This window comes from Pseudoliparis swirei, chromosome 20 (assembly GCF_029220125.1).
Source record: "Pseudoliparis swirei isolate HS2019 ecotype Mariana Trench chromosome 20, NWPU_hadal_v1, whole genome shotgun sequence".
Lineage (NCBI taxonomy): Eukaryota > Metazoa > Chordata > Actinopteri > Perciformes > Liparidae > Pseudoliparis > Pseudoliparis swirei.
The window spans coordinates 9,311,873-9,337,971 of NC_079407.1; the positions used below are offsets into that span (position 1 = coordinate 9,311,873).

At 40.9% G+C, this 26,099-nt stretch overlaps 2 protein-coding genes across 2 annotated transcripts in view; both read right to left on the reverse strand.

Annotated features, from left to right (window-relative positions):
- Nucleotides 1-235: 235 nt before the first annotated feature.
- Nucleotides 236-15,146, reverse strand: LOC130211286 (PHD finger protein 12-like). The gene is made up of 15 exons (XM_056442027.1): nt 14,459-15,146; nt 13,972-14,153; nt 11,482-11,554; nt 10,884-11,343; nt 10,089-10,209; nt 9,855-9,987; nt 9,597-9,761; nt 7,513-7,656; nt 6,265-7,003; nt 5,230-5,331; nt 4,963-5,109; nt 3,697-3,792; nt 2,314-2,396; nt 2,044-2,182; nt 236-1,402 (listed from the first exon to the last, which is right to left on the reverse strand). The coding sequence occupies exons 1-15, from the start codon at nt 14,522-14,524 to the stop codon at nt 957-959; spliced, it is 3,096 nt and encodes a 1,031-aa protein (XP_056298002.1). The 5' UTR covers nt 14,525-15,146; the 3' UTR covers nt 236-956.
- A 4,948-nt stretch (nt 15,147-20,094) lies between these two features.
- Nucleotides 20,095-26,099, reverse strand: part of sez6b (seizure related 6 homolog b) — a 172,991-nt gene continuing 166,986 nt past the window's right edge. Inside the window, exons 15-16 of the mRNA XM_056441222.1 lie at nt 24,997-25,096; nt 20,095-21,874 (exon numbers count right to left, since the gene is read on the reverse strand). Of these exons, the coding sequence (XP_056297197.1) occupies nt 21,845-21,874; nt 24,997-25,096 (130 nt within the window). The 3' untranslated portion in view covers nt 20,095-21,844. The remainder of the gene's footprint in view (nt 21,875-24,996; nt 25,097-26,099) is intronic.

Consider the following 26,099-nt stretch of genomic DNA (forward strand, 5'->3'; position numbering starts at 1 on the left):
TAAAGTACACTTAACTCAACTTTCTAAATACTGTACAGACCAAGGTGTCAAAAAGCGCTTCATTACATACCATCTGCAATCTACTTTCTCTTTACCTGATATTTTCAAATCAACACGTCATTAATCACCAGCCTTTTCCAAAACACTTTCAATACTCCGTTGTAACCTTTATTAGTAACTCAAAGTCCATAGTGGCCATACAAAAGCTAAAAAAATAACAAGAGGACACAAATCCTTTGAGTTTGTTCTTAGAAAATCTTTCTGTATTTACATGTTTGAACAGACAAGCAAGTACAGACAAAGAGTGCTTATATACAGAGCAGCACAAGATGTTAAAATGAGTGCTAAAACGAGATGGTATTTACAGATAGACTACAGCGGAAAGTACAGACTAAGAACAAGCTTTATCACAAAACATCTGGTACTCTACACAGTATCACAAATTCCATGAACTGTACAGTTAAAAACCAAACAATGGTAAATCTACATGAAATCCAATGTTTCTCCAATTGAGAAGCACTGAATTATATATATTTACATTACATATACATATATAGTGTAAGAATGTATATTTTCATACATATATAGCTACCTATGGTGCAAAAGCAGCAAAAGAAAGTAGAATGTATGGAATTCATTACAACAAAATAAAAGTGTTGTGCTAAATAAGCTGACAAAATAATGTTACACCATGCATGACCAATATACTGGCAACATTTTTTTTTACGCATTGGTAAATAATGTTCGCTCAAAGTCCTAACGGTCTAAAGTGAACAGAGGGTTACTGGCCAGTCATTCAATAACAGAAGAGATTGTCAATAATACTTCAAGTTCATGCAAAAATTAAAAATGAAAAAATAAACATTTTCCCTGTTGACCAACCCAGCTGTGCAACTTTCCCTTCATTGTGACTCGGAAGGAGCGAAACAAAAAGAGGGTGGGTTTTCCTGTGCAGGTTATGGAATAGAGTCGGAGCGCAGTACGGGCACTTGGTGGGGAGGGACAGTCTTTGTGTCAGTCTCGTCCTGGTTGAAGGGGCTGCTCACTGTGGCAGTGTTAGGGGGTTGTGTGATGATGGTGGGAGGGACGGTGCTGGCCACACTGCTGCAGGAGGAGCTGGTGGCAGGCACTGTGGTCTGCTCCTCTTTGGGCTGCTTACTGGCAAACTCTGTGATGCTGAAGACAAACTGGAGACAACCAAGTTTGATGTAGCTGCCATGGTGAAGCAGGGCCGTGCCCTCCCAACCCGCCCCGCTGCCGCCGATCAGACTGGAGCTGCTGGCCTTACAGCTGCACGACAGCTCGGAGCTGCCCTGAGACTGGCTGCTCATCACTCCACCAGCCGGCAACAAACCCACCAAGGAGCAGGGACCCTTGTCATCCTCGCGCTTTTTACTGCGACCTGGACAGAGAAGAACACAGGGAGAACTTGCTTTCACAGAGTACTTTTCTAGATTAAATTTTTCACTGCAAGATGTTTAGCTGATCATCATAGCCACACTGCGTGAGGCTGCCACGCCATCATCGGCAATACAACACAAACAGTGTAGTTTTGCTGGATCCTTTTTTATACTATACTTTGTCAATTAACCACCAATGTTTTTTTTTAAACATGGGTCGAGTGCATAATAAATGTGGGGTCACTATTGACAAAGCGCATGGCTTGTTAAAAATGGCAGATCTGTGAAGGATGTTTGATATTTGCTGGATGTGCTAGTGAGAATTTAACCTCCATCTGTTCATATCAGCTCAGCTTGTTTGGAGCCTTTACCTTTGTGATGCCAAAAAAAGTTAATACTAGTTGGTTCACTCCAGCCTCAACATTTTTTTTACCACTTTGGTGTGCGAGTGCATGTGTGTGTGTGTGATAACATTTCCAACACCAGTATCATCCTGTGAACAATTTTAGCTGTGCTTTTTTACACTGAAAGAGCACGCCTCGAGAGTCTCTGGAGTATAATTGTTCTGACAGCATCACTGATGACCCTCCAAACTGGACATTCCATGAATACTGGAGAGTGTGTGAGAATGAGATGTACTAACGTATGATGCCTTGGACTTTGGCCACCAGTCCGCTTGGTGGAGATGGAGAGGCCTTCTCTGAGAAGTCACATGAGTAGAGAACGTTGTCCACTGTGGTGCCATGCTCACTGTAGTTGAGCAACTCATAATGCTTGGTATTCTAAAAAGGACACACAGAATCCATTTACACTACATCCAACAACAGAACCTAATGTGTCCAAAAGGCAGAGGTGGAGAATTACAATAACAGACATCTACATTTAGGCAGTACAACCATTCAGGAGCCCATACCTCATCATAGAAAATACAAGCGTGTTTCCCCGATATGTAGTTGCAACGACCATAGTTTGTAAGGCACACGTCCATGTCAGCACCTTTACAGAAACATTAGAATATTAGTGCGTTAGTTGTGTAAAAATCAAATAATGTTTCATTAAGACAAAGTCAAAATATATTGAGTTTCCAGTTTTAGTTTTGTGTCAATTACAATAAAAATAATTCCACTGAGAAAATGAGACACTTACATTTCGTTTGCCTAGTATCTTAAAATTATAAACATGAGTACAAAGTATGAACAAATGTCTTGTAGAAAAGGGAAATAGTGACCGTGAGCTCTGGCAGTCTTTGAAAATAAGTTTCTTTATGCAAATATATAAACTAATTAAAAGGTTCCTATGAACTTCCATTGAGAATACAAACATATCATTTTTGACCAGTTGAGCATTATTATAAAAAGTGTATGTAATAGAGATGCACAGATTTCATTTTTCTTTGCCAATTCTGATTGTCAGCAGTGCTCCTGACACATTTTTTTAACGCCGTCGCAGAACCGCCCGTATAATACTATTAACCATCCCAAAGTCAATGTAAACCACATTGCATACAAAGACATAATTCAAAAGATTAAGAAAGAAATGATGGTATTTGTATTGAAACATTTGCTATGATAAAAAGAGACTGAACAGCATGATGGGACAGATTTGAAATATGTCTGATTTAAGTTAGTTGTTTGACAAATGTTGAAGTTGTTTTTTCCACGGTGTATTTAGACTTGTAGTATTGCACTTTTTCTGGGTCAGACCACCTAACCATTTGTGGGGTGGCGCTCAGGTCATTCAATTGAATTATTACAAGTTTCTGTTTAATAAATGCTTAAAGACATTTAAGTGTTTCGCCATCACATTTGTTTTCTCTCAAGGGGATTGAGGTTCATTTCCATTCCAACAAGTTGCAAGCTTTATGAAATATGACACTAACTTGCCACTCATGGGTGCATCACCAGTTTGTGATGTATTCCTTAACAGAGTTGTTTTTTAATATGTAAATATTGAATTATAACACATAACAGGCAACAATATGAAACTAAATCATTCAGCAGGTTACTTTTGACCCATGTTGTGAATCAGAGGTTAAGAGAGTTAAAATGTAACAAGCTATGAAGGTTCTAGAAAATTAAGAATTCATTAAAAAAAAATTAAACTGGCCTCAAGTGCTTGCTTAGTTTTCTTAATGACATCTTTCTATATCTGGTGCTCCGGACCCACTTCAGTTGGTTTCAAAGTATTCAAAGATTTGATAGTCAACCCTACTCACCATTCAGGCACCGAGTTAAAGAAAACATATGGGTGCACCACTGTCGGAGCATGTCATTGTGATGCAGTCAGCACGTCTCACCTGATCCTATGTATAACGTCCTATAGCACATGCTGACAGCTCCTCCTTTTCCTGTCAGAGGGTAGAAGACTGCTCGGGCCTGCACCTTCTTCTGACCTGGAAGGAAGAGTTTCAGCTTGTGAACTTTGGAAATTTATTTTTTGTTCAAGTCTTTATATAAGTCATGAAATGGCACTCTCATCCAGTGTTTCCAGTTATTTTTTTCAGGGAACCCAAAATGACACGAGATCACAACCCAAATCATTCTAGGGCTTATATATTAATCGTGAGAAGAGCAAACTGCTGACTGATTTTACTGCCATTTAATGTTATTGAAAATATATTAAATACTTTATAAATGAGACCAAATTAATATATTATATATTTAGAGTTAACAAGTTCTGGTTTTGTCCTCATCAGTGAAGGTCAGACCAAACAGATATCATTTGTATGAAATAAATTATTTGACAATTTCAAAATTGAATAAAAAACATCTGAGCCTATCCAATCTAAAAGTTTCTTATCTTGTAGCCAGCCAATATAATTCTGTTGATTCCATTACACAACAATATGGAAATAAATAAATTAGTGTCCTCTTTGATGGAATAGCGACTGGGAAGTCGTTATCTACAAAGGATAGATTATCATACAGGTGAAATAAAGTGCGACTAGGAGGATTATTGCATGCCATGTTTGATGAATGAAGCTTTGAACTATTCCATATTTAAGTTCTTACAAGCAATGTAGGCAATTGAGGTCACCATCTATGGAGCTTTTATAAGACGACAATTACAAAGCCTTGTATTGGCCATGTAAAACATAATGATAAACAAGATTCAGTCAAGTCATGAATGATTAAAAACAGTGCAACAAGGCTCAGGAGTTACACAAAGTAACTTTTCTACACCGTCTACATGGGAAAATTAGCATGTCTCCAGTGTGTAGAGTTAGGTGTAGGTTTATAATAGTAAAGAAACATGAAAGGTTTAAACACAAAGAATTGCGAGCCAAAATTCCACATTTTCATTTACTTTTTCATCCTTGCTGTGAAAAGCCCTTAAGAAAAACAGAATATACACAAGCTTTTCATAAAAGTTTTGGGTTACGAGTAGGCTACAATCAGACTCAAATGTGTACTGCAGATACAAATCTTCAATACAATACTATGGAAGAGGTTATGGAAAATTATTTGGCAGCCTAATAAAATGAACTCTGACCCACCTGTGTCAGGAAATGAGATTACAAATAATAATAAAACAACAGTGTGAGAGCTAAGTAGTGTCTTACTGGCAGTGCAGGGCAATGGGGTTTTGGGGGCAGCGCCGGTGGTTGGGGGAGGCGGAGTGCTGGGCACTTTGGGCGGGAAAAGCTGCTGGATCCTCTGCCAGGCCAGTAGCTTGACCATCTCTGCATCCAGTTTGTCCAGCTCAATTCCTACACACACACACACACGATAACAAGCAAAACATTAAATTTACTTCATCACAGCATGACATTTATAGAACACCACAATGGTTCAGTATGGTCAGATGTCAGTATTGAGTTAGCACTTACCTCTTTCCTCATCCTTTCGATCTTTCATGCAGCTGGACAGGTTGGTGATGGAGAGAGTGCTGGGCAGCAGTGATCCCACCAGTTCAGGACCGGCCTTAATGTCTGCAGAGCAGAAACATGCCGGGACGGCTTGTGATCAGACAGCTGAGGCGGATGTGGAGACTTGCACATCAGACTGGATGTGAACTTTGTTCATACATGTAGAACCACCTATTTCAAACTACATATTATGCCATTTAAATGCATTTGTGTACAAAAGACAAGCTATACCTAACTGCATCACATTTAGCTCCATTTGTTTTATCTTCTCCCCTTGTTTGTCATATCATACTGATGTTTTGCCACTGACCACAAGAGGGAACTCTTCGGCTATAAAGTATCTCAGTGAAAGTGGCGAGCAGTGCATAGCAGACATTTTGGAAAGAGTCAATACTGCAAAAATTACCAGACTTGAAGCAACACTGTACAAAAGGATCATTTGTTTGATTGCTGCAGATGCATAAGCCCTGTTGCTCCACATGCTTTTAGTCTGACCTTTACTACTGTGGGTAGACTAACTTTCCAAAACACAAAAATGACCTCAAGAACATACTAAATCAAGAGTAGTACCATCCTGAGCTGACATTAATGAGTGTAGTTTGAGGCGTTTTTTTATTTGCCCTACATGCATTGGCTTTCCATGTTTTAACTAGGCAGATGAATTGTCACCAGACTACATTCTTTAAATAGTCTGATGGTTCCTGTGACTCACCTTTGCCAACTATCCTAAATTAAATTAAAATAAAGTTATATGAACAAGAATGACAATAGGCACATCTAGACCGAGTGCCAATATGCTTCTCACAGAGGAGAACGGCACACTTCGAAGTTATGCATCTATAGACAATGGAATTATTGAAAACTTTCAACATGATTGAAAATAAATGTATTCTAAACCCCAGAGATTAACATTTTTATAATGATCCCGACAGAACCTCAACATTATCCTGAGAAGCTAATCATGAGGGAGCAGTTTATTGGTTCAGGAGTCTGTACCTGGAGTAGGGGATGATGACGACCCCAGCTTGGTTTGGTCGCGCTCCTGGATGCTTTTAGTTGGAGTGAATGAACGGTTGCTGCTGGTGATTGAGTAGGTGAGCTTTTCATCACTGCTCATGCACTCCTCCTGGAGCTCTGGCAGGCTCATGTGGTTCTGCTGCCCACTGTGGGGCCATATCGTCAGGGCAGTGGGACAGTTTTTCTGCGCACAGGCCTTTGTGGCACTTTCAAGCTCCTTTTTCACCATTTCTGCTCCTATGTGGTTCACCAGCCCAGTGGCAGGAGCTGGGACGTGGGGTGTTGTGGGCGTCAGTCTGTGCTGCAGCTCAGCCTGCCTCCATGAGTCTGATGTACTGTTGCAGTCTACAGGTCTGTTGGCTTTGGTTGGCTGAAACTCCTCTGCTCGAGGTCCATTGGGTTTCCTACAGTTTTGACATGGTGGTGTGTTGCATTTACAAATGCCCAGCTCTGCAAGCCTGTCCCTTGAAAGAGAAGCCCCCTGTGGGTCATCAGGTGTACTGCAGTGTTTAGAGCAGGAGGCGAGGGAAGAAGTCCTTTCAAAGGAAGTTTTCATGTCCTCAGACATTACACATGATTTAGCAGTGGATTTCTGCTCAGAAACCCAGTCTGCAGACACTGGTACTGATGACAAGGTGGTTGCTGTGGATGAAGCCTTCTGCTTAATGGATAGGTGTCGCATGATGCTGCACTGGAGGGCGATGACGTCCTGAAGCCACTGTTTAACACACCAGAACCAGGTTTTAACAGAGGAAGCAACCATCATTTCCTATCTAATAGAGACACACATGCCATAGGAAGAAATCAAAAGCCTGATTTAGAAAAAAGTTGAAGGTAAATAGATTTTTCCTCTGGGCCTTTTTATACCCATTTACTTTAGTTTGAAAGGCTTGAATGTCCACTGCAAGGTTAGCTTAACTTTAAGACTTTAAAAAATGAACGTGAAGATGTCCACAATCAAGGGAAATATCACCTTCATGCCGAATTGCTGTATTAGAATTTGATTAAGTCACTGTTCTTGCAGAAATCAAATATGCAATGAATGCCTCTACCTGCATGGACATGATCATTCTACATACGAGCAACATACTTCCCAAAATCATGAAGAGGCTTTTTTTATACATAGAGCATTCAAGATACAAGCCGCTGCTGCAGGTGACTCTTGTTAGACCGATTAAAAATGACAAATGATATTCGACAAACCGTGCCACATTGTAGTCTGCTTACCTCCTGCTGCTCTGCTTCCGAGGTTGGGTGCTTTGAGGGCTGGTTATCAGGCACACCGCTACAAACCAGCTCCAACTGGCGCACCCCCGCAGGAGTCAGCATGGGGGGAGGATTCTGGTACTGGGACTTGATGGCATCTGGCACCTGTGTCCAAACAGTGATTGGAAGAAATAACGCAAGTGCTCGGACTAAACTTTTCCTATCATTGTGATTGCTCTGAACGAACAGGGTAACTCACAAATCGGTTGGGTTTTGGTCCCGTGCCACAGTAGATTTACACCCAAGTACATTCTTGCTCAAATTTCAACTCATTGACAACCGATTTAGCAGATCGATCTCAATTTGTATTTGTAAACGATGAAGCCTCGATGACCACTAAAGTTAGTCACGGAGTTCCACAAGGTTCTGTGAATGGATCAATTTTATTTCCCTTATACATGCTTCCTTTGGGCAATATTATCTGGAAACATTCCATAAAATGTCATTGTTATGCACATGATACTCAATTATATCTATCGATCAAACCAGAGGAGACCAACCAGCTCAGTAGAATTCAAGCATTTCTTAAAGACATGACCTGCAACTTCTTGATGTTAAACTCAGACTAAACCGAAGTAATTTTACTCGGCCCTGAGCGCCTCAGAGATCAATTATCTGGTGATGTGGTTTCTGTAGACGGCATTGCCCTAGCATCCAACACCACTGTAAAGAATCTTGGCATTATCTTTGATCAGGACTTGTCCTTTAACTCCCACATAAAGCAAATCTCAAGCACTGCATTTTGTCATCTACGTAATATTTAAAAAATCAGACAAATCTTGTCTCAAAAAGAAGCAGAAAAACTGGTTCACGCGTTCGTTACTTCTAGACTGGATTACTGCAACTCCTTATTATCAGGCTGCTCTAATAAGTCTCTTAGGTCCCTCCAGTTAATCCAGAATGCTGCAGCTTGTGTACTCACTAAAACTAGGCTAAATTATCACATTACTCCTGTATTAGCTGCTCTGCACTTCCTAACCTACAAAGCCTTGATTGGTGATGTCCATCATATCTAAAGGAGCTTGTAGTACCATATTGCCCCACTAGAGAGCTGCGCTCACTAAATGCGGGGCTACTTGTGGTTCCTGGAGTCTTAAAAAGTAGAATGGGAGCCAGAGCCTTTAGTTATCAAGCTCCTCTTTTATGGAACCAGCTTCCACCATCAGTCTGGGAGGCAGACACAGTCACCTCATATAAGATTAGATTTAAGATTTTTTTTTATTTTTTAAATAGTGCTTATAGTTAGGGCTAAATCAGGATTGCCCATGTCCAGCCCTAAATATGCTGCTATCGGCTTATAGGCTGCTGGGGGACATTTCAGGATACACTGAGCACCTATCTCCTCTTCTCTCTCTACTTATGGATGCATTGTCATCTCTCCATTGCACATAATAAACTCTGCTTCCTCCCCGAAGTCTTTGTGACTTCACGTCTCATTGGACCTGGCTGGGTCTGATGCCATGGCCCTGCTGATGTGCCCCGCCCACTCCTCTACCTCCATCTGCCTGATGGAATGTGGAGGTCTGGATCGCGGTCCATGCCTACTAATAACTATACATACACTCTGTCATACTCATTGAATGCGTTGTAAATCTGTAATGATTCCTTCTGTACGCATGACATCTATTGCATCTATCCATCCAGGGAGAGGTTTTCTCTTCTGTTAATCTCCTGAAGCTTTCTTCCCTTTTTTCCCTGTGAGTTTTTTTTCTTCTATTATTTGGGATTTTTTTCCTGATCCGGTGTGAGGTGCTGGGACAGGGATGTCGTATGTGTACAGTTTGTAAAGTACTCTGAGGCAAATTTGTGATATTGGGCTATACAAAATAAACTGAATTAAAAATTGAACTTAAAATGCTCATAGAATTCCTTTAAATAAACTATTTCTACCAGTGTCAACATCTGTGCACCATTGGCTTGTTTTAGCAATTCAGATCGTATAATTTCAACACTTACTAGCCTCATCCCCACCCACATAGAAACACTGAAGACCGCAACAATCCTCATCCACTAGGCTGTCTACACCATCACACTGAAATAGTCACCTTGATGGTCTTCTTATTGTGCTGGTGGGTTGTGCGCCGGTTGGGTGCGTTCTGCCGATGGACTCTACGCAGGAAGTCCAACTTGACTGCGTGCTGGGACATCCTGTCCTGGAAATGGTCAAACAGCTGACAGCGGCTTGACAGACTCAGGCTCCTCTGATTCAGCTGCACATCAGACAAACAGAAAGGGAAACCTAAGCATTCTGTTGGAAAAACACAAAAGTTGTTTCAGCTCTGAGCCAAGACTATGCGTCTCACCACTAAGTGTTCAATATGGTTTGGACACATCCATTTGCCAGCAGGTAAAGCTGTTAGTGGAGGGTCAAGACAGTCCATGTGGAACAGAAGAGGACAGTAGTCACACTGGATCAGTGGAGCCAACCTGCAACTCCTGTGAGAGTAAAAACAAGAATATGGGTATAAGACATGAGACATTTCAGGTTTATGAAAGTAATGCAAATAATAATGCAAACCATGTAATTTGGTACCAACCTGTTGCATGAAAAGCAGATTTTGACTGGTAGAGGGACCAGACCATTGGGATCCAGCTCATGCTGAGGCCTCCTGAATGGCTTCCCCAGTAGCTCCTCTTTTCTCCTCCGTTTACTGCTGCCTAGAAATCCAAACAATTCAACCAAGATACCTTGATGCCATATCAGACATCTAAATTCCTCAATACAATCCAGGCTCACTATATAATCAAGGTGCTCTACTTTGTTAATTTTAGGGGTGTGAATATTTCAGTATTTCACGATTAAATTATCGTGGTCAAGATTCCATTAAAAACTGATTAAAATCAAATTCTCAACACAGTACAAATACAGCAAATGTTTCTGTTAGTATAACAAATCCATTAATTTAGGGTTATGAAATCCACATTACTCTATCAAACTTTAAAAAATAATAAAGACAAACATCAAACGCACGTTATTACATTAACTTTGTTCAAAGCTTCTTTGTCACAGTTGAGAAGGACACAACTCTGGTCCAACAAATAATTGTGAGCTCATGATCATTTGTGAGAAATGTAGTTTAGATAAATGCCGATATGGAAATAGATTCTTGCGATAGGATTCCGTTCATTCACGGGTCACAAAATCGACGTGCATTGTGAGAGATGTTGTCTATGGACACTTGTAAAGGAGCATAGAGTTTAATTCTAAGACGATCATATGGCTTTCAAGCAATCGCGGGCCACATACAATGGCGTGTCATTTTACTTATTTGAAAACTTGTTAAAATTAAAATAATTTCACAGTAAATGTATAGGAAGTCATTATGACTGACCTGGTAGTGCAGTGGTGCAGATGAGCTCACTGGGCAACTGGAACTGCGTAGGGTTTCTCTCCATAGCGGCTGCTATTAGCAGCTGAAAGGGCCTCTTGAGGAGGCGTGGCGTAGGTGCAGATAGCGTAGCACCCTCAAGCTCTGAGCCCTGAACTTCATCCTCGGGCTCAGCTGCCTCCTCCTCCTCCCCGTCGTTCTGCTCCTCGGAGGGGGTTGGGGTGGACGAAGTGTTGGAAGTGGGCGTTCCGGGCCGGCTGCTTGGCCTGCTGCTGGTCCTGCGATCCAAAAGGCGTACCTGGGCCACTCGTAAACCTGGCCCTGCTGCTCCGGCCCCCGGAGGCAGGCCGTCGAGGCGCAGTGGTCCGGCATTGAGCTCCAGCTCCACAGCCGGGGACACGGAGCGCTTAGAAGAGGACTTCTCCGGAAGGCCATTGGTCTGCTCCGTCTTCTGCTCTCTCTTCTGATGGCAGGAATGAAAGACCAAAAGACGGATATATAAGTCCAAGTAGAACACAAGCCAACACTTATCACTACATTTATTCCAGCACCATAACAGTAACATTGCTGAACAGAGAGAGATAGACGACCTGCCACTCACCTTTTTTCGAACATTGCAGCGGTGACACATCCATTCCCCTGGGGGAAGCATTTCTTCACTTAGAGGTGGATTGCTGAGGTAAGAAGGTAAAACACAATAATCAGGGACCTGGTTCATAATCCATGCAGACAAATCAATAAACATCTTCATTTAACATTCATCTATGCAGTCATATCATACTTCACAATTATTTTGTCTGATTTCAAGTGAGGAGGAACATTAATATTTGAACCAGGATTTTGAATACAATCCTGTGAGAAAAATTACATTTAATGTATTACTATTTAACACATAGTTGTCCAATGTTAGTGTCATATTTACTGGACTGACAATTGCCCTTCACCTCAGAAAATACCTGTCAATAATGTGAAAACAATATCTGAATTTCTTAAATTATTCACAATTGTAGAACAAAAGCTGGAACATAAATGTATTATATAAACATGAGTAAACATGCTAAATATGTTATTTAAAGTTAAAAAGTAAAACAACAAGCCCAGTGCAGTACCTCAATACATGGAGGATTTGTCATGACTGATTTATAACAACCAGGACCCATCTGAAGCCAGGTCTATAGACTACAGCCTAAAACCTCCCAATCATAAGTAACATGCATCATGTTACCCTGTGTAACAGTACATTTCAGATCCCACTCATAAAAGCAACATGTGTCTCCCCTCTCTACCGTGATATGACTCAACTCCACATTGTGGAGATTAAGTCTTTCACAGGTCTGACCATATATGGATAACACGTTTCTGTTGGTCCCTTCCAAATGACAGCTAAACTTTTCCAAGTGCCAAAGTTAAAATATTCGTGCATGCAGATGTCTCAAGGTGCGTTCACACCAAAAGCGATGCGATTTTTTCACGCGACCGAATCCCATGAAAAGTCAACGTACAGACGCGTGTGGCTGCGATAGACGCAACATTTTTCCGGGCGGCGCTTTGGGGCGACGCATTTACAGCGGCGCGTTTTGAGCGAAGCAATTGTCGCCGCTAGTTGAAATATTTCAACTTTGAGGCGATCATTTCGCAACTCGGGCCAATCAGCTCTCGAGTTGCTCAAAGGGTCATCGCTGTTGAATCAGAACAAGGAGGATAATAATGTTATGAACACAATAACACACGTTTAGATGTTCCGCTCTCGTAGCGCTGGAAGCGGAGGTCTTACGGACGTAACAGTTAACTTCATCCGTGAAAGTGACCGAGATGTATGAGCCTACGGGTGATGATATAAACCCAAACACGAGGGCTTTAGATGTTCAGATGTGTCTGTGGGATGTCCTCAACAAGTATTACGCAGAACTAGTGGTTAGTTCTTCATGGTGGATGAAGGAGATGATAAAGGTCTTCACGACAAGCCACGCAGTTAAGTCCCTACCCTCATGAGCGTCGCGACGCTTATGGCGTGAACACTGCAAATGGTCGAGCGAGTAAACTCACGCGTTTTGGGCGACGTGACAATCGCGTTGCTTTTGGTGTGAACGCACCTTAACGGGGAGACATGCGAAGCGGCACCTGAGAGCGTCAAGCATGACACCGGGACGAGCTTTGGAACACGTCCACAGCAAACACAGCCATAGCGCTGACGTACACCCTCGCATAAATTGCCAACACAAATCGCCTGTATAATTTGCAAACTACTTTTCTCAAAGCTGGTTTTAAAGGTTGGTAAGATGGCGGTGGAATATGAAAAAAGAGCAGGGAGGTCGCCATATTGTAAACACAGGCAGACGACTCCTTTTTAGCAGCAGCGGCTCCAGGAGGGCAGGACTGACAGCGAGCTAACTGTAGCCGCTTATTTCTTCAGCACATGCATCGTATTTACACGCTTTTTCATGATCGACAATAACGCTCTGCTTGTACGAGCACTCACATGAACGGCATACGTTCTCCAAACAGCGAGGCAATGTTAGCCACCTAACGTCACCCCATACCGACATAGATCAATCTAGCAGTTGTTGTATTTGCTCGCCAAACCTAATTCAATAAACTTCACTCAATTCCCTCGCCATCCGGTTTACCGGAAATATATTCTCTGGGTACGTTTTAATGTATGTATAGCTACTGATAAATTCAGCATACAAGTGATTATCTCAGCAGCACGATACATTCAAATTCAACTTTACAAAAGCTAACCAGGGGTCGCGACCGCCCTCCGCAGTCCAGTCGCACGGCTTCAGAGTGAATATGGGAGGACCCGCCGATGGGTATAGTTGAAATGTCATGACAACAGCAGATACGATACCGACTGCTACAATCTCAACAGGGAGAGAACATAATCAACACTTTTGCAGTAGCATGTCACATGCTAATGACTCCACAGCACACACGACAGCAACACGTAACTTCATCAGCCTGTAGCGTATGAATGCAGCTACCGCGGACTGGAAGGCACAGACCCGTGTCTATGCCGCGGTCTAACCGTTACCTGCATGACGCATCCTTTTTGCGTTGTGACACTTTTGTTCTAATAACTCTTGCTTACCAGCACTGGAGGTGGAAGGCTGCAGGACAGTGGTCACAGCACAGCAAGTCCCCCCCCTCCCTGCAACTGTCGCAGGTGTCGTGGTTGGTGGCCCTGCCGCTCCTCCGGACGTCTCTCACCAACTTCCGACTCCTCTTCTCGACCTCTTCGGACTTCGGGGGCGCCAACAGTGTTTGGATTTGCTGTAAAAGTTGTTCAAATCTTTAGTAAAAAATAATAAAGGTTCCCAGGCCGACGGCATTTCAAAAGAGTTGCAACATGTGCAGCTATGCCCATACAATGCTAAGCCTATTTAGAGCGCTAACGTTACCGTTTCCTTGAGGCCTTCATTATCAACTCGCTTTATTAAGTTAGCTCACCGTCAGGCACTTGACAGCCGGCTTTAGCGGTCTAATGAGAACATTTAATATAATGGGGAAACACATCAATGCATCGGCAAAAAGGAAGCATTTCACTTAAGTAAGGCTTTCGAGCAAAGCGACCTCACCTCCATTAAGCCCCCAGAGGTATCCAAATCGTACACAATCGTCGGGGTCTCCATTTTGTCCCACATTCATCCAGGTGCAGACGTTGCTAAAGGAATTTGCGATACAAATGCCTTCCCAACACGAAACGATTCGAGTAAATCCCGTAGTAAATGTAATTTACCAAACGTGTAAAGAGGATGGCTAGCCAAGCGATGGAGGCTATCACTAGCTGGCTAAAGGAGCTACCTACGAAGGCAAGACGCAAACCAGTCAAGGTTGTGAAGCTAACGGTCTCCCTAGCTCCTGTTGTGGGCCCAAAAAGACAACAGAAATCAACGATAATCGTATAATTGTGACTTGGGGCTTCTGAGCACCACTTTACACGAGCTGCGCCAAGCCTGCATACAGTATCTTATATAGACGGAGTGTTGCTGTTAGCTAAAAAATCCATCCGCGGCCTAGCTGGCCAGCCATGATTCTTGTTTCTGCTCCTGCAAAAAGGATCCTTGTAAATCTGCAAACCCCTCCGCTCCCATTGTCAACAAAGCCGAAAAAAAGAAAGGATATTCGGCGTGGCGTGGTCCAATGCGCGGTTTCCGATAGCCTTCTTAACGTATAATCCTCAAATTAGGGTATGTAGAGATGCAAATTTGGTTGATGTTATTGTTGTGAAAAAGGCTGTGCATCTATACAGGCTGCTAGCAACATCAGTTGGCGCAACCGCGAACCGCCGGACGCGCATGCGCATCGGAACGGATATAGATAATTGCGAGCATACCCTGTAGCAGCGAATAGATTGCATTCAAACATTGTATCTGTGACTAGACTGTTACATTCATCTTTACCATTCCTAACCCAGTATGCTGTGACTGAGATTGCTACTACTTTGGTGTGGCGATGCGCAACAAGGATAATCATCATTGTGCAGCAAAACCCACTGGTTTAATAATAAGTAGAAAATGCACTTCCTGCTGAAAATGCGTTCGAATGCTGTCAGCTGAAAGCTTAAAGCTGACATATTGTTGAAAGCCCAACATAGTAAGCCGAAATAGTGTTGAAACTACAAATCCTGGTTGTTAAAATATATAACTGGAAAGGTTGGAAACAAAACTGCATTATATAATCAAAGAGATTATTTACAATCCAGGATAAGAGAGAGGGAGAAAGACAGACAGAGAAAGGAATTGAGAGGGGGAGAAATAGAGATTAAAAGAAAGAGAACCAAATGGTCTGTGTGCCTGTATTCCTATATGTGTGTCTGTCTGTGTGTGTGTCTTTGTCTTTTAAAGTTGAAGACGTTCAAGCGGATTTGAAGATGTTCTTCATAGGATCCCATTCATTCATTTATCATAAAAAGCTTAATAATTAAAAAAATTGAAAAGATATAAAATATTTAGAATCATACAGTAACGGATGAAAGTTTTGTCAACTTTTAAAAGTATTAACGGTGCCTGAATTTGAAACTATGGAGAACCGTTTAAAGTTTAAGAGGATATGAAGATGAAATATGAAAGGTCAATACACCCCTCTCCTAAAGGAGCTATTTTAATAGCTGAATTATAAACAAAAAAGTACAAAGAGGTTGCTGAAAGGATGTATACAGAGAACGGAGGGCTTAAAGCATAAATATGATTTACGGCAGCTGACCTGTCGTAACAACAATGGGTGTTCCCAGGAAATGTTGCCCCACCCACTCAGCTCGGCCGCTTCTTTTTTATTTTCCATTCTTTAATCAACAATTGCACATTTACAATTTCATAAAGTAGCAATAACTGACGACAAATATATATGTTTATACATTTAAACTAACATGCCAGCGATGCCGAACCAGTGTCCCTTGCTTGTCGCTTTACTTTAGTTACTGACCCTCCCACAGACTTGCCGCGCGCTCGCCACTCGCCAGTCCTCACACCTGACAATCAGGGGGAAATGTGTGGAACATCGTATGTTAAATAATTTGACCATATGCGTATGCCTATGCAGGGTGTCAGTGGCAGTTATGAAGGAAGTCAGATCCTTTATTGACAGTTGTTGTTAATTATTTACACACTAACACTGCACTTGAAACACAAAGACCACAACCTGAAACCCCCTGAAAAACTCTGCAAATTAAAATGTAAAAGTAATTAGTACTCGTTAAAGAAAAATGCCCCCTGTGAGTGATATTAAATAATATAATATGTAATATCATTGGATTATTAGCAATTTCTAGCAAATTGTTTTAACATTTTGTATCGGTTTGCTACAAATTATTATTTCCGGATTAATTTTATAGATAGATAGAGATATATATATATATATATACTTTATTAATCCCCAGGGGGGGGGGGGATTTCTTTGCAGCAGCAGCAAACTAGGTTACAATATATACAATACACAATATATAAAATACACAATATATACAATACACAGTGTATTGTATATATTGTATAAATTATATTTGAGTGTATTATACACTCAAATAAAATAGCAGAGCAGCACATATCAAAACATTTAAAAAAATCAAATAATTAAATAATAAAGAAAATTGTTATTATTTTCTTGATTAATCAATTGATTGTTTTGCTTGTAAACAATCAGAACATAATGAAAAATGCCATCATAATTAGTTAGCCATGAGTGACACCTTTACAATATAATTTTTGTTTTGTTAAAACCTCAGAACTATTAAATACAGATATACATTGAAACATTTTTTAGGGTTAGTCGGCACTGATAACCAACCTGTATTTCAGTGAGGTGAACCATTAAGAGTTGTGCTGAACCAATAGCAGCAGGGGCCAATGTCTCAAATTGTAACACTTCTCTATGTATTATAACTCTAAAAAGAATTGTGTTGAATTTTTTTAAGAAAAAAAGTCTCTTAAGAGAACACTTAAGACTTTCCACTTTAACAGTGCTTATATTTAGGGCTGAATCAGGTTCACCTGGTCCAGCCCCTATATATGCTGCTATAGACTTATAGGCTGCTGGGGAACATTTTAGGATACACTGACCACCTATCTCCTCTTCTCTCTCTTTTTATGGATGAACTTACATCTCTTCATTGCAAATTACTAACTGTACTTCCTCCCTGGAGTCTTTGTGACTTCACATCCCATTGGACCTGACTGTGTCTGAAGCTGGTCCTGGGTCCTTGACCTTGCTTCCTGCATCCAGCCTCTGGCTTGGACCTGGCCTCCAATATCCATGCCTCCTTCTCTGTGCCTCCTGCCTCAAAGGCCTGAAAGGCCTCACTTAATGGCATGAGCCCTGCAATGTTTCTTTCTGCTTTCCGAGATGGTACTTTTGTGCCTCTCCTGAAGGCTTCTTCGTATTTTTCCACGTTGAAGGTTTTTTTTCTATTTTTTGGGAGTTTTTCCTGATTCGATGAGTATTTGTTGTTTGTGATTTTGAGCTATACAAAATAAACTGAATTTAATTGTTTCAGAAAAAGGGTTTTCTTTCTACTCATTAGAATACAAACACATAATTCCTGGTTGTTTGCATTACAGTGACAGCAAAACAGTTACAGAATTGTGGAGCCTAGGCAGGAGTCAAAGTGTAATGCCAGGTCCACATGAGAACCCTCCCTGCCTTGTGACTGATGGGTAATTTGTAGCCCTTGCCAGCAGAGGGAAGCAGTGATCTGTTCTCAGGCTCTAGTTTTGCCAAATGGGTCAACTATCATCGCCTCAGGATAGTTTTTAGATATAAAACTTCTTAATTCTAATACTTACAGGATTAATTGATTGTTTCAGTCGCCACAAACCTATATCTTGCTGAGCTCTGAGATGTAGTGAAGTAAAAAGTACAACATTAACCTATGAAATGTAGTAGAGTTTAAAAAGTACAACATTTACCTCTGAAAAGCAGTGGAGTAAAAAGTACAATATTTACTTCTGAGATGTAGTGGAGTAAAAAGTAAATTATTTACCTCTGAGATGTAGAGTATTGTTTAGTGCGTACACCGCCACCTAGCGTCTGTGTCGGGAGGTCTGTATCATGGTCCATGCCTACTACCAACTATTCATACATTCTGTCATATTCATTGAATGTGTTTAAGTAACTTTGTAATGCTTCCTTCTGTACACATTACATCTATTGCTTCTGTCCATCCGGGGAGAGGGATCCTCCTCTGCTGCTCTCCTGAAGGTTTCTTCCCTTTTTCCCCCTGAAAGGGTTTTTTCTATTTTATGAGAGTTTTTCCTGATCCGATGTGAGGTCCTGGGACAGGGGGGTCGTCTGTGTACAGATTGTAAAGCCCTCTAAGGCAAATTTTAAATTTGTGATTTTTCGGCTATACAAAATAAACTGAATTGAATTAAACCAAAATAAAATGCAGTCGTCTCCATTGTTAAGCCAATTTGGATTGGAATTGTCTTATATTTTCTTAGAAATCAACTTCTTAAACATATCATTCATGTTATTGGATCTATTGACCCCAAAACAATAAAAATAACCCCACAAAAACAATGTACTCTCCTACAATGCTAAGAAGGAGACAAGTGATTCAGCAAATTACACACAGTGTCAAAGTATCCATTGTTTTATCTCAACAGCAACCTTTGGGCAGCACGGTGGCTCAGTGGGTAGCACTGTCGCCTCACAGCAAGAAGGCCCTGGGTTCGAATCCCGGTCGTTCCAGGTCCTTTCTGTGTGGAGTTTGCATGTTCTCCTCGTGCCTGCGTGGGTTTACTCCGGGTACTCCGGTTTCCCCCACCATCATAAAGACATGCACCGCAGCCTCACCCCGGTTCGTATGGATGTGAATGAATGTTGGTGTTGGTGGTGGTCGGAGGGGCCGTAGGCGCTGATTGGCAGCCACGCTTCCGTCAGTCTGCCCCAGGGCAGCTGTGGCTACTGATGTAGCTTACCACCACCGGGATGACTGTGTGTGTGTGTGTGACTACTGGACTCTGTAAAGCGACTTCGGGTGCCTTGAGAAGCGCTATATAAAATAAATGATTATTATTTATTGTTTTTGAAGAAGCTTAGTAAGTACTTTATGTACATGAATCAAAAATAGGTTTATTATTATTATTTTCATCAAACCAATTTGGAGACATATTATCATAGGACAATATATACTCTATGTTTAAACATTAGTAATAGTCTGCAATAGAAACATTATCCAAATATGAGCATCAGCTCACCTCGGTGCACATTTCCTTTTGCTTCAAAGAAAGTTTAATGCAATGGATGTCACTAAAACTGTTAAAAAACACTAAACTAATACTGATAAATCAAGTACAGATTAAAATGCTTTTTATATGAATGTATGAAATCTAGATTGTCATTCTAAAATATAAATGAAAACTTCCCCATGGGAATTGGATGCTATTTATGGTTCAATAACATCCTGAGTAATATGCCTAATTGCCTTCGTTCTGAAAGTGAGATAGGAAAATTTATACCGATTAGTCTTCAGCACAGGGCTGGAGTCAGGGCTTGTGAGTAGCCTAGCTAGATATAAACACTGGAAGCAGGGAGGAATTAGCTATTCAGGCTATGTTCAAATTGAAAGAGAAATATCAACAGCCCACTCAAAACAAACTAATTGTGCAACATTGACTTTGCCAGTTCTGACTTGTTGCTGTGAGCCTGTTTCTGCTAGGAAACTAATGTGTAGTTTCATTAGCAAACATCGTTTTCCAACAATGTACAGTACATTCAGTTTCAATTCAATTCAGTTTATTTGTATAGCCCATTTTCACAAATTAGACATTTGTCTCAGAGTGCTTACATGACTTTGAACGAAGCAATGAGGGAAATAGGAAACAGAAACTACAAAGATCTTCTCCACAGATATTTCCCACACCGTGTAAAGGCGAATGCCCCTGTTCTGCCGTAGGCTACTATTATGTTTTCTTTTGGCAGTTTTCATCACATCCCAAATAAAGTTAGAGAATTTGATGGCCCGACTTCATACCACGCCGACAGAAAGGAGGACTCTGGTAGTAGTGGTACTAAGAGGAGCGGCAAGCTGTGCATTGACATAAATGATGCTTGGGGTTCAAATGTATTCAAAGTTGATGAACAATGTTTCCCCGATGTTGAATTACAGCTAATATGTTCACCATATTGTCTGCTTTGATAATTCACCAGTGTTTTTGTTCATGCAGTTTACATTCCTACCAATGCAAATTAAAAGAATATTAATATATCTGGTCACAGCTCTTCTACAGATTCTTAATACAAAAAACTACAAAAAAAATAAACTAGGACTTACTGCATTATTAAGTAATAGGCTATATAGCCAAATAAAAGCATGTTACAATTAGCTTAACCTTTACCATCTGCAATATGGAAGTGATGGACACATTAATGGATCAATATTTATAATCCAATGATATATTATGTAATAGTTAACAGTTGCGCGAGGAAACTGGGGCCTACGTCACTGCATGCTGGAAGAAATGTTGCAGTGAGCAGCATGGGGTGCTGTAAAGTTGACACAGCTGGAGGCGCAAACCACTTTCACTCTCACTTTCAGAGCCCGACTATAGCCAGTTGATGTGCATTGCTGTGAGGGAAATGCGCACAGAGAGGGCCAAGCCAAGCCAGACAATAAATTGAGGAATATTTTTGCTTAATTATTAAACTGTGGCGTGGCGTAATTATTAAAACCGTGGCGGACCACCAAAGTCTATTTGGTGTCTCACGGTCTTAATAAAAAAGAGTCTATGTAATTAACGGGAAACAATGGGGATGAGATCACATTGTTCTTTGAGCCTTTGAGGTATTGGTTGGGTTTTAAAGCCTAGTTAGCTGTTTCCTCCTGCATCCAGTCGTCATGCTGAGGTAGACTAACCACAACTTTGTACTTGATACCCTGGAAGATATCAATATTCTCATCTTAATATCAGGAAGAGAAATATATGCATTCAAGGGCCATTTATTCAAAGCACATATGGATTTCTTACGGTTTCATCAATTTCAAAGAGCAACTTTTTTTTGGCATACTCTGATAGAAGCATGCTATTTTTTGCTGACATTCAATTGTAAGATTTTACTTTTTGAAGACATCCCATGAATCCAAGCAAAATTGTAGTGGGATACATACAGAGTATAATGTACATAACACAATGTAACATCCGTGGTTATCTGCACTTAATGGCATGAGCCCTGCAATGTTTCTTTCTGCTTTCCGAGATGGTACTTTTTACTGGAAGTCCTCAGGATGCAAGCACAGGATTAAAAACTGTACACACTGCTGCTGCTGCTGCTGCTGAGCTGTTGAAGAGCTACAAAAATAATCCGGTGGCCCAGCCTTTCCATGGGTAGTGATATGTCTCTGTTGGGTAAATAAAGGGAGGCTCATATTCAGTGTACAGAGAACAGGGAGTTGTCGAGGGAGTCACTAAAGGTGTGAGTCTGACAGAAGTTTAAAAGGCCAGCAGGCTTCTTATCTGTCCATAGCGTCTTCAGATCGAAACTTCATATTCTCTTGCTTCCTGTGGAGAAAATAAGCACATACGGTTACAGAGGGAGCTGCTTATACAACACAAAGCAACATAACTTAAAGCAACTGAGCTTCACATTTTCTAAATCTATAATTAAAGTGTAAGGCAGTTTTATTTGTTTCTTATTGTCACTAAATTTCCATGAAAAAACTTTGTGTAAGTCCATTTCTCAATCATTTCTTTCTTGATTCTTTCTACCCTGTTCATGTTCCAGTTGTTTTCTGATTTCTGACTTTTTTTGGAGACTATGTTTTTGCCTGATTTGTTTGCCTGTTTTGACTGCCTTCTCGTGTACCCACCCACCCCCTGGCTACACATAAAGACTGTTTTACCTATACCTTATCCTGTGATTCTGGTTGTGTATTTGAGTCCTGTTTCTCCCTTTCCGTTCACTGGCCGTAACAGAACTAACTCATTATTCTTCAGGATTGCCAGCATGGAAGAAGAAGAAAAAGAACAACTCAACACCAAGTAATAATTTAACTAGATGGAATGATGCTGTACCCTATAAATAATGATATACAGTATACATAGTTCTAGGGGATATACCAGTGGTTCTCAAACTGTGGGGCGCCGAGGTATTACAGGTGGGGCGCGGAGGGCAGTGCGGAAAACTTCACACATTACAAAAGAAGTATGTGTAAATATTTACGTGGCCACACTGTGTGATACACAGAGAAGCGCTAGATGTGCCGTGAACTACACAAGGGTTTTACCAATACTATCAGCGTGGTCAGTCTCATAAAAACAAGTTCCCTGAAAGCACCACTGTTTTCCGCACTGTGAGGAGACAGGAGCCATCAGCTGGTTCACAGCGAAGCTCGGTGGCTCTCACGAGGAAACGTGTTGTCGCGAGTCTTTAAGCTCAGAGACATTAAACATCTGTCATATGCATGACATATGTCATACAGGATGGTACAATTGAAATTGTCCACATATTATCGATACAGATATTATTCTGCAAAGAGGAGGTGGACTCAGTTTATCATTTATTTTATCTTTAATATACTTTTGGGATTCAAATGTAATAATTCAATTCTAATTATTAATTTGCACGCAAGTTTGCTGTTGAAACATTTCTAATGAAATTGGCCTATCTCAGTGACATATTTTCAAAGCTGAAATAAATCTTCACCTTCAAGGCAGAGACTGAATTTGAACTAATACTGATACAACTTGATGTCTCACACATATCTGCACTAATTTTGTTTTGCACCGGTTGCATGTTATTGTTTTGAAAATATATTTAGTGTCCATCCATCCATCCTTTTTCAACCGCTTATTCCGGGGTCGGGTCGTGGGGGCAGCAGACCTAGCAGGCTGACCCAGACTTTCCTCTCGCCCGCAACATTTCCCAGCTCATTCTGGGGGATCCCGAGACGTTCACAGGCCAGCCAGGAGATGTAATCCCTCCAGCGTGTCCTGGGTCTTCCCCGGGGTCTCCTCCCAGTTGGACGTGCCTGGAAAACCTCTAATGGGAGGCGTCCAGGAGGCATCCGAATCAGATGCCCGAACCACCTCAGCTGACTCCTTTCGATGCGAAGTAGTAGCGGCTCGACTCCAAGCTCCCTCATGATGTCCGAGCTCCTTACCCTATCTCTAAGGCTGAGCCCGGCCACCCTACGGAGGAAACTCATTTCGGCCACTTGTATTTGCGACCTTGTTCTTTTGGTCACTACCCAAAGATCGTGACCATAGGTGAGGATTGGAACGTAGACCGACCAGTAAATTGAGAGCTTTGCCTTTCGGCTCAGCTCTCTCTTTTCAAAGACGGACCAGTACAGCACCTTAGTGTAAAACTCTTTATTGCTAAATATTTGAACTTTTGTTTAGTTGGTCACAGGTTGCACTTATTGTTATTATCTTGAAGAGATATCCAGTGCGAAACATGTTATTTGCAGCCACAATAAGCTATTTGCCATATATGAGTTATTTATTGCACAACTTTTTTTGCATTGTTTTAACAAAGTGATTGCATTTTCTATTTGTTTTTGTCTGATGGAGCAATGGTTTAGTTAAAAGTGATTGCAATTTTCTTTATTCTATTATCTGAAAAAGCACAGATGGAGGAGCCACACAAAGTTGATATTTCAAATAAAAATTCAGCATTGACCATTTAGTTACAATTTTGTTGAGGCGATGGGGCACGAACATTTTTCTTCCCCCGAAGTGGGGCGTGACAGAAAAAGTTTGAGAACCACTGGGATATACTACTATATTGGTAGAATGCGGCTTACATTTCGAATATTCAGAATTATTAATTATAGATACATCCATGTGATTCATGGAGGAATTAGTTAAGTTAAGGAAATCGTCAGTAATATATCCGCTTTCGACTCTTGACTTGAGAAGATTTGAGGTAAAACTCTCCGCTGACCAAAACCCATTCAAATGATCTATTGACTTTGAGAGAAGGGAATCAGACAGAATCAACAACACAGGGCCACAACATCACAGTACCATGAAAGACCCTAAACCCAACCCTATCTAATGAAATGCAAACTACATATTGTACAGAGGCAAATGTGTCTTTTTGGCCACTGTAATCTTATTTTTTGAGGTTTTGTCATTTTTGTTGTTTGGAACCAAAAGTGACACAAGATGGTGGAGCTAAATACAGCCGAACTCGGAATAAGACATTTTAGGCGACCAACATGTTGCAATTAACTTTAATACACTGAAAAGTGAAAGGCTTAAAGTTGTAAGATAAGACAGGGACACATTTTAAACTATGTAGTTTAAAGATTTACACATCAGTTTTGTGCAAAAGTGTTGCATAATACTACATTGATTGGTTAAGATTACCAAAGCTAGTCTGGAGCCAGCAAGTAGTCTAGAAAAACTGTCCACATTATTCAAAGAGCCAGAGGAATGGGTTCCCAACAACTCATTATTAGTCCTAGGCCACTACAGCACGTTAATCTAGCCATGCTGTAAAATCTACTCTGGTCTCAAACTAAGGGTCCAGTGATGATGAGTAGTGAGAAAGAGAAGCAATGAGGAACAGGGGAATACTGGAAAAGGACAAATTGCCTGTAGAATTATGCACCAGGCCCAGTTAAAAACACGTGAGCAAAGGCAACCCTTTAAAAGTCTGACATATGTTGACTCACTGTTGTCTCATAAACTGAGTTGTCGAATGTAGATTCTCCAGTGATGGTTTCGTATCGTAGGTTGGAAGACAGGGAGATCTGCAGTGACTTCTTCTGAACCCTGAGTACAGACATGGAATACATGCATGACAAAGAAGGAAAAATATACATTTTATAATCCTATGTTGGAAGTAATTACCATCCTGGAATAATAACAGCAACATACTGTACATAAAGTGAATATACCTTTTTAAGACTGAAGGACAAATAATGGACTGCATATTTATGTATGTTTCCTTTCTCTGTCATACAGTATATTCTAGTTGGGTAAAACTCTATTTTTTGTCATTGTGTACTGAAATCCTTGATCCATAATTTTATTAATAATGTCATATGTATGGGATGTGTTGTAACTCTTCACCTACCCTGCCGATATTGCATTTCTATCCATCCAGATAGAGGGATCCGCATCTTTTGCTTTCCCTAAGGTTTCTTCTCTTGTTCTCGTTTTTCTGCGTTGTGGTCTTTTTTGCAGAGAAGTATTTCCTGAACTAATATTAGGTCTCGGGACAGAGGATATTGTATGTGTACAAATTGTAAAGCCCTCTGAGCCAAATCAGTGATTTGGGTTGTACTTTGTTCTGACCAGAGAATAAATCTACCAGAACGAGAGAAGTCGTCAGGTTAATTCTTCTGAAGGCTCGACCAGGCACCCAATATATTACACGCTTTCAATTGGTGACCCCGAAAACGTTGGTTGGTTGACCTGGATTAAGACAAAGAGCAGTGGCATTCGTTTCCTGGACCCCAGCCAGGGTCGGCGGCTGTTTGGTGGTTGACAATGAGAGGCTAAATTGCAGATTGGGAGAACACAATAGGCTAACACGTTACCAAACAGTTGCCTATTTACTGTGGGGCACTAATTCAGTTTCAGATTAGCATTCATCTGCTTTTTCACATTTATCTGAAACTCAATCTCCTTTAGCTCTTTGTCGCCATGAACCCCCGAGAAAAATATCTAGCTTTTTGTTAGCTAAATGTCCCACTATATTCATCAGCTGAATGCTAACATAGGTAGCATACAGTGAGATACAATGAGAGTGTAGTGTGCGAGAGGTATGACA

What these genes read in the sequence shown, in the direction of transcription:
- LOC130211286 (XM_056442027.1), bottom strand. Translation starts at nt 14,524, where the DNA reads ATGTGGGACAAAATGGAGACCCCGACGATTGTGTACGATTTGGATACC. An exon ending in GCCTTCCACCTCCAGTGCTG is followed by an intron (nt 11,555 to 13,971) that starts GTAAGCAAGAGT and finishes TTCTTACCTCAG; the next exon opens with CAATCCACCTCTAAGTGAAG. An exon ending in GACGTTATACATAGGATCAG is followed by an intron (nt 2,397 to 3,696) that starts GTGAGACGTGCT and finishes GTTTCTGTAAAG; the next exon opens with GTGCTGACATGGACGTGTGC.